This window comes from Coregonus clupeaformis, chromosome 15 (genome assembly GCF_020615455.1).
Source record: "Coregonus clupeaformis isolate EN_2021a chromosome 15, ASM2061545v1, whole genome shotgun sequence".
Classification (NCBI taxonomy): domain Eukaryota; kingdom Metazoa; phylum Chordata; class Actinopteri; order Salmoniformes; family Salmonidae; genus Coregonus; species Coregonus clupeaformis.
In genome coordinates this window covers 6,403,081-6,412,095 of record NC_059206.1, presented here as the reverse complement: position 1 = coordinate 6,412,095, position 9,015 = coordinate 6,403,081, and the positions used below count along the sequence as shown (strand labels likewise).

Sequence of the window (9,015 nt, the reverse complement as noted above, 5' to 3'; positions counted from 1 at the left end):
TTTGGGGCTGTCGCTAGGCAACACAGACTTTCAACTCCCTCCAAAGATTTTCTATGGGGTTGAGATCTGGAGACTGGCTAGGCCACTCCAGGACCTTGAAATGCTTCTTACGAAGCCACTCCTTCGTTGCCCGGGCGGTGTGTTTGGGATCATTGTCATGCTGAAAGACCCAGCCACGTTTCATCTTCAATGCCCTTGCTGATGGAAGGAGGTTTTCACTCAAAATCTCACGATACATGGCCCCATTCATTCTTTCCTTTACACGAATCAGTCGTCCTGGTCCCTTTGCAGAAAAACAGCCCCAAAGCACGATGTTTCCACCCCCATGCTTCACAGTAGGTATGGTGTTCTTTGGATGAAACTCAGCAATCTTAGTCCTCCAAACATGACGAGTTGAGTTTTTACTAAAAAGTTATATTTTGGTTTCATCTGACCATATGACATTCTCCCAATCCTCTTCTGGATCATCCAAATGCACTCTAGCAAACTTCAGACGGGCCTGGACATGTACTGGCTTAAGCAGGGGGACACGTCTGGCACTGCAGGATTTTAGTCCCTGGCGGCGTAGTGTGTTACTGATGGTAGGCTTTGTTACTTTGGTCCCAGCTCTCTGCAGGTCATTCACTAGGTCCCCCCGTGTGGTTCTGGGATTTTTGCTCACCGTTCTTGTGATAATTTTGACCCCACGGGGTGAGATCTTGCGTGGAGCCCCAGATTGAGGGAGATTATCATTGGTCTTGTATGTCTTCCATTTCCTAATAATTGCTCCCACAGTTGATTTCTTCAAACCAAGCTGCTTACCTATTGCAGATTCAGTCTTCCCAGCCTGGTGCAGGTCTACAATTTTGTTTCTGGTGTCCTTTGACAGCTCTTTGGTCTTGGCCATAGTGGAGTTTGGAGTGTGACTGTTTGAGGTTGTGGACAGGTGTCTTTTATACTGATAACAAGTTCAAACAGGTGCCATTAATACAGGTAACGAGTGGAGGACAGAGGAGCCTCTTAAAGAAGAAGTTACAGGTCTGTGAGAGCCAGAAATCTTGCTTGTTTGTAGGTGACCAAATACTTATTTTCCACCATAATTTGCTAATAAATTCATTAAAAATCCTACAATGTGATTTTCTGGATTTTTTCCCCTCAATTTGTCTGTCATGGTTGACGTGTACCTATGATGAAAATTACAGGCCTCTCTCATCTTTTTAAGTGGGAGAACTTGCACAATTGGTGGCTGACTAAATACTTTTTTTCCCCACTGTATTTGTAGCTGTTGTGTTTTTTTCTCCAGAGGAAACTAACATATAAGGCTGCGTTTGCACAGGCAGCCCAATTCTGATCTTTTTTTACTAATTGGTCTTTTGACCAATCAGATCAACTCTGAAAAAGATCTGATGTGAAATGATTTGATTGGTCAAATGACCAATTAGTGGAAATAAGATCAGAATTGGGCTGCCTGTGTAAATGCAGTCTAACATCCCCTCCCACCATGTCAGTGATAAAGCAAGGGGAAGTGGACTCGTGTGGGCTATTTTGTTGTCCTCAAAATAAACTTTTTGTGGTCTACTTCATATGCAAAAACCAAGCAAGAAAATGTTAAAAACAAAAAGTATAAGGGTTTGATGAAGGTAATGAACACAAAAGACATAGGGTTTACAAATTTTGTAATTTATTTGGTATTTCTTTTTAACATTCTGCTTATTCTCCAATCTTCATGTTATTAAGTACAATTTACATGCTTTATTAGCACCCTTTTAAGAATATTTCTATGACATGAGATGGTCCCAATACTTAGGCCATGTTGGTTGTTTCAGATAAATACCTTGTTATAAAGGGCCTTGATCTACCCAATTCTTCACAATCATAATCTCAGTAGAGTTAACCAGATAATTATGCTACTGTTTGTGTACATCTGAGATGCAACATTTTGTGTCTAACCTGAATAAAAACCAGTATTGGAAGAAGATATGATCAGGATCCAATAGACAACATGGAGGTAGAAGATGTTAGCCATTTCAGCATAGGTTACTTCCTGTTTTTATATCCGCACCATGTAGCCGCTGGGGCGGCAGGTAGCTTATTGGGTAAGAGCGTTGTGCCAGTAACCGAAAGGTTGCTGGTTCTAATCCCCGAGCTGACTAGGTGAAAAATCTGTCGATGTGCCCTTAAGCAAGGCACTTAACCCTAATTGCTCATGTAAGTCGCTCTGGATAAGAGCGTCTGCTAAATGACTAAAATGTAAATGTAAAAATGTTAAGCTACAGTAGCGTGCTTTAAATAGCTTTTTTCTTAATTTGTCCAGTTTTATCCATAAGAGAAAAGGTCCACCAACTATCACCCCCCACCGCTGGCCATAATAAAAAATAGCAGGAATAATAGCACTTGGTTAAAGAGCACAGGAGGTTGGTGGCACCATAATTGGGGAGGACTGGCTTGTGGTAATGACTGGAGCGGAATGAGTAGAATGGTATCAAATACATCAAACACATGGTTTCCAGGTGTTTGACGCCATTCCATTTGCTCCATTTCAGCCATTATTATGAGACGTCCTCCCCTCAGCAGCCTTCTGTGCAACAGATCTAGGATCAGATTGCTCTATCCACAATTCTAGAGGGAGAAAAAATCTGCCCCTTTAACAGTGGTTAGGCGCAACTTCTACCAAGCCTTGTCCCACACTGTATGTGCTGTAATCAACTCTTCTATCGTTGTAAAGCCACACTTTAATCAGAGATTTGAATTATACCTGAGTAACTAGGTGTATGAAATCTCTGGCCAATGAATTGCCAGGGTAAAACAACACCAGCAGGTGCCAGGGGAAAATAAAACGAGTGAAATTGCAGGTATGCAAACGGATAAAATAATTAAATAAATGCTTAGTGGTTTACTTAACAGGTTCACAAAGAGTGAATAACAGTCTATTTCTGCAATACATTAACTGTTAAATAGTCATATATACACACATTTATTTTAATACATACATAAAATGACTGTACTGAGCTACCTTTTCTCTGGGAAACTAAGAATGCATCCAAAAACATATTTGAAAGAGGCTTTGATTGTACAGAGAACATGAAACGCATGGTAGACTGTCCGTTCGTTCAGATATAAAACTATGTCACCTGTAACATGTTACGAGAGTGTGCTGACTGGTAGAGAACCGTTGCATCCAGATTTCCTGTGTGCAGTGGTAGCCTGAATCAGCAGCCTAGAACTCAGTTATGCCATGCTAGTTCTGTGGTGGTTTTCTACATAGGTTCCGACCACCATGCTCCCTCACTTGTTTCTCTGTGGCCAGATACCACTTCTTCACCTTTGTGTTCTCCATCACGTCGTAAAAGGCCTCCAGGTCTTCCATGGATCGGAGGACTCCATACACAGCCTTCAGGAAGAAAGAGATTATCAGCAGTGGAAATAATGACTGTCAAATAATGAAGTCAAGAGTTGGGTGTCTTGAAAAGCGCATAATATTAAATGTATTATTATTATTGAATTCAGGTCTCTTGTCAACATGTGTATTCAATTTAACATGTCAATGTAAACTGTACCCAATTTAAATGGAATTGCCTTTTAAACTGTCACAACAACCCAGATAATCTTACCAGATCAGCGAGATTGGGTTTGTCACCACCCATGAATTTCCTCTTCCTCCCAATAGCTGTTATCCACTCATTCACAGCCATGTACAAATCTTCCCTCACATCATCCTGTAACTTGTACCTATGTGGGGGCAGGAACAGAGGGGAACGATCAGGCACAAACTCATATTGACCAGCAAGAGAATGAACTTGAAAACATTCCATTTAAAATATACAGTGGGGAGAACAAGTATTTGATACACTGCCATTTTTGTAGGTTTTCCTACTTACAAAGCATGTAGAGGTCTGTAATTTTTTTCATAGGTACACTTCAACTGTGAGAGACGGAATCTAAAACAAAAATCTAGAAAATCACATTGTATGATTTTTAAGTAATTAATTTGCATTTTATTGCATGACATAAGTATTTGATACATCAGAAAAGCAGAACTTAATATTTGGTACAGAAACCTTTGTTTGCAATTACAGAGATCATACGTTTCCTGTAGGTCTTGACCAGGTTTGCACACACTGCAGCAGGGATTTTGGCCTACTCCTCCATACAGACCTTCTCCAGATCCTTCAGGTTTCGGGGGCTGTCGCTGGGCAATACGGACTTTCAGCTCCCTCCAAAGATTTTCTATTGGGTTCAGGTCTGGAGACTGGCTAGGCCACTCCAGGACCTTGAGATGCTTCTTACAGAGCCACTCCTTAGTTGCCCTGGCTGTGTGTTTCGGGTCGTTGTCATGCTGGAAGACCCAGCCACGACCCATCTTCAATGCTCTTACTGAGGGAAGGAGGTTGTTGGCCAAGATCTCACGATACATGGCCCCATCCATCCTCCCCTCAATAAGGTGCAGTCGTCCTGTCCCCTTTGCAGAAAAGCATCCCCAAGGAATGATGTTTCCACCTCCATGCTTCACGGTTGGGATGGTGTTCTTGGGGTTGTACTCATCCTTCTTCTTCCTCCAAACACGGCGAGTGGAGTTTAGACCAAAAAGCTCTATTTTTGTCTCATCAGACCACATGACCTTCTCCTATTCCTCCTCTGGATCATCCAGATGGTCATTGGCAAACTTCAGACAGGCCTGGACATGCGCTGGCTTGAGCAGGGGGACCTTGGGTGCGCTGCAGAATTTTAATCCATGACGGCGTAGTGTGTTCCTAATGGTTTTCTTTGAGACTGTGGTCCCAGCTCTCTTCAGGTCATTGACCAGGTCCTGCCGTGTAGTTCTGGGCTGATCCCTCACCTTCCTCATGATCATTGATGCCCCACAAGGTGAGATCTTGCATGGAGCCACAGACCGAGGGTGATTGACCGTCATCTTGAACTTCTTCCATTTTCTAATAATTGCGCCAACAGTTGTTGCCTTCTCACCAAGCTGCTTGCCTATTGTCCTGTAGCCCATCCCAGCCTTGTGCAGGTCTACAATTTTATCCCTGATGTCCTTACACAGCTCTCTGGTCTTGGCCATTGTGGAGAGGTTGGAGTCTGTTTGATTGAGTGTGTGGACAGGTGTCTTTTATATAGGTAACGAGTTCAAACAGGTGCAGTTAATACTGGTAATGAGTGGAGAACAGGAGGGCTTCTTAAAGAAAAACTAACAGGTCTGTGAGAGCCGGAATTCTTACTGGTTGGTAGGTGATCAAATACTTATGTCATGCAATAAAATGCAAATCAATTACTTAAAAATCCTACAATGTGATTTTCTGGATTTTTGTTTTAGATTCCGTCTCTCACAGTTGAAGTGTACCTATGATAAAAATTACAGACCTCTACATGCTTTGTAAGTAGGAAAACCTGCAAAATCGGCAGTGTATCAAATACTTGTTCTCCCCACTGTAGTAATTTGCAATGATTGACAAAACTCACCAGATTTTCAGGACCTTGGAGGCCCAGAACATATAGAAGGCCCCTCCATACTTGGCAAAAGGAACAGAACCAAAGTTGCCCTCACGCACTATGTGGTCATAGGTAGCCAAGGCCTCAGCGGGAGTCCTGTACACATTGGGATTTATCCGATTCGCTAGCCAGTCATCGGCCCATTGACGCCACCGTACCTCCTCCCTGGAAAATTAGAGAGATTTGCCCAGTCCAAAAACAACCTCTAGCCCCTACCCCATAGGAATTGACGTAGATCTGAAAGAACTGGAATCAATATGGTGGGTAGCTCCACCTTACCCTGTGAAAGGTGACATTTTTCAACCATATTACTTATACCTATCACTTTTCAGATGTACTCTAGTGCATGTAGAAAACATTGAACAAATCACAACACAATCAAATTCTTAGATCAATACAACATAGAGCTAACTTACTTTCTGGCATTTTTGGATGTGTACACCTCTGTGATCTTAATCTCATTCAACATCACCCAGTATTTGTTAGTGTACTCCAGAACTTCATTCCCCCAGGCATTGGTAGACGGGAGTCTCGGAAAGTATTGAACAACCTCTGATATCGTTCTTTCTCTGCAAAGTCAAAGAGAACAGAGGTATAGAAATAAGTGATACTGAAGGGTTGAAATGCGATACGCCATTCTGCTTTCTTTGAAATTACATTATTTACTTACTTGTCAATCATGCATGTCTTCATTGCACTGATTATGACAGATGAGTTGTTCAGTTGCTGTTAGACAAGCAATTAAAGAGGGAGATGGTGGTATTAAACTAAATTCAAAAAATATAGTATTTGCTTAAAATACTTAGAAAATATTATTTTTCTTAAAGTTTGAAATCTACTCTGCTTACCACAATTTCTTTCCCCTCCACCATAAGAATTGGCACCTTTTGGTACTCCGACGACCATTTGATCTCCGTGTGCATGATAGGGTTGACTTCCACAACCTTATATGGCAGACCATAGTAGTCGAGGAATGCCCGCACTTTGCTGCAGTATGGACAGGTCTTGTACTGGTATAAGGTAAACTTCAAGTCGGTGGCAAACGTCAGGTCAGAGCCCAGGTTTGTGGGGATGCCCTATTGGAGATTGGGGAGCTTTGGGTAAATATCTGATTGCACACAGTGGTTGTCCCCATATCCTTATTTCTAATCCGTTGCAGCAAAACATGAGACATACTTTCAAAAGTATAGTGCTACTACATCACCAAGTTGTTTTGTGGACATCAATGGAAAAACTGAAGACAGTTACAGAGAGAGAGCGACAGATACATAGCCATAAACAATGAATGACGTGACATTGAAGAGATATAAGTATGAAGCAGAAAGGCATAAATGGTGGAAATCCTTACATATGACAATTCATCCTCTGCTAAATGCTGTTGAAATGATAATTTGATGGTTTGATACAAGCCGACTCCCCCTCCGAACAAAAAAGCGTACCCCAAGAAGCGCCTGTTGGTTGCGCGCAAGGGGAGTGTGGAGATGAGTTTGGATCCTAACGTGGTGCCACCTCTGCTATATGCCCTGCAACTGTACCTCGACGGGAGTTTAGATAGTGCAACTGCTAGGCTGGTTTTGGCTCTCGGAACCCGCAAAACATGCCAGGCGGTCTGTCCAAAACTATTGCAACGCGAGGCTGACATTTTTGGTTTACACAACCGGCTCCCACAATGCATCTGGTCTGGCAAAAAGCGGCAGCTACAGCTTCCGGTTTCGTACACACGTGGTTATGTTGTTATATCACCGGCCACGTTCCAGACCGCCTGCAATAAAGTCGTGCTGCGCAGGTTATTATGTGTTTCCTGCCAAGTTAAACTCTACTTGCGTTTGAAGAAATCTGATACATCTGATTGGTCCCAGAACTCCACAAATGTGGGTTTAGTGTTTGACGGGGATGGCTCAATAAGATTTTACATTCTGCGTAAAGGGACTAGCCTACAATATAGGCAGCTTGGAACGCAGCCACCATTATTGCGCAACAAATGTTTCAAATAATCTTGCAAAAAATTTAATTAGGCATCTACAAATACATGATTTGTACATGCCCAATGTAAGTAATTAAATTGTTCTGGTCTGGAGTATGACAGCTATTTTTGGCATCAGATGAATGACCTTATCAAGAGACATTTCGAAAAGGATCATCAATCCACACACAGGGTCAGCACAAATCAAAAACTGTGCATGCCCTGTACCAAAGGGTATTTCAAGGATATCATTGACATCTCAGACAGCCAGGTTTACATCCTCAATTGAACTGCATCCTAGGGCCGGGATTCAATCCGATCAGCAGTAGATCCACGATATAGCATGCTTGTCATGTAAAGGTAATTTCAGATTGAGCCAATATATGCAACGTTTTACCTTGAATGCGGTCTCCCTGAATGCGGGAACATTAGCTTTAAAAGGTTCATAGAAAACAAAGCGCGATCGGATTTAATCCAGGCCCTAGATTAAATAATGTAAATCAGTAGACGGATTATCAGTCTACCATAGACAAAGACAAAGGAGAAACAGGATATAACCACTCCAACTTTATTGTTTATTCATCTGAGACGAAAGGAATAACATCTAGAACTAATGGTGCTATTGAAAGGAATTCAAACTGTGGATGCCATGTGAGCCATATGCACATTTTGGCCGTAGGTTTCCCTTGACACCTCTGAAATATGATACATTGTTATGGGCATGATATAACAGATATAATATGAAGTCATAAAATCTGACTGTAGTTTATGAAAAATGAGTTGACACAGTCATGATTAGCTGGGAATTTACTAGCTTACCTGTAGAGGAGTTTGTGTCAGATGACAAGACTGTTTATTAAATATTTATGCTTATATTTGATAGGCCTAATATCACCATTATTATGAAGAGGCATCTCTCTTCTGGAGACTTAGAACAGAGATGTCAAGTAAGTTTTACCTACATTTTCTTCAGATGCACTACAATTTACAACTGAATAGTGCTAAAGAGCCGATGCTGCAGGCTAAAAGACAAATCAACCCATCCTCCCTTTAAAAACTGCATTGTTGGTTAAGGGCTTGTAAGTAAGCATTTCACTGTAAGGTCTACACCTGTTGTATTTGGCGCATGTAACAAATACAATTTGATTTGATTTGTAACTCTGCCCATTGATTGAATATTAGAGATTCCAACATCCGTAAACTTACTATGAAGTGAGGTTTCCAACAACAATATAATATATTTTCAGTTTCTATAGGCCTTGCCCATTCCGGCCTCCCATTTGAAAATAAGCTCCCATCATAATTGTGAAAGAACAATATAAATATAGTTGAACCAGGCATACAAATACAAAATTACATGATAAAGGCTTTTAAGACAATGTACATGGAAAAGTTAAGATGAATTAATTTGATATCTAATGGATCAGAGGGGTTTTCTGTTCAAGAAGCGAAGGAAAAGTCCATGTCTGAATGTGTTGGGCCTTCATGTGAAATGTCAAAATAATAATACAGCTAGTCAGGGGTGCAACTTTGGTTTTAGAAGTGGGGGAGACATAACTTAAAAAAGAAAAAAAAGAAAAGAA

General features: G+C 41.4%; 1 protein-coding gene across 1 annotated transcript; it reads right to left on the bottom strand.

Annotated features, from left to right (window-relative positions):
• Positions 1 to 2,516: 2,516 nt before the first annotated feature.
• LOC121583194 (prostaglandin E synthase 2) lies at positions 2,517 to 7,148 on the bottom strand. The gene is made up of 7 exons (XM_041899388.1): positions 6,818 to 7,148; positions 6,318 to 6,545; positions 6,140 to 6,195; positions 5,886 to 6,038; positions 5,440 to 5,634; positions 3,591 to 3,708; positions 2,517 to 3,370 (listed from the first exon to the last, which is right to left on the bottom strand). The coding sequence occupies exons 1-7, from the start codon at positions 7,142 to 7,144 to the stop codon at positions 3,218 to 3,220; spliced, it is 1,230 nt and encodes a 409-aa protein (XP_041755322.1). The 5' UTR covers positions 7,145 to 7,148; the 3' UTR covers positions 2,517 to 3,217.
• Positions 7,149 to 9,015: the final 1,867 nt, after the last annotated feature.

Excerpts from the sequence above, each read along its gene's own strand:
- LOC121583194 (XM_041899388.1), bottom strand. The coding sequence starts at position 7,144 with ATGCATTGTGGGAGCCGGTTGTGTAAACCAAAAATGTCAGCCTCGCGT. Across the intron at positions 5,635-5,885 it reads ACATCCAAAAATGCCAGAAA|GGAGGAGGTACGGTGGCGTC; the intron begins GTAAGTTAGCTC and ends CTAATTTTCCAG. Across the intron at positions 3,371-3,590 it reads AACCCAATCTCGCTGATCTG|GCTGTGTATGGAGTCCTCCG; the intron begins GTAAGATTATCT and ends TTCTTCCTGAAG.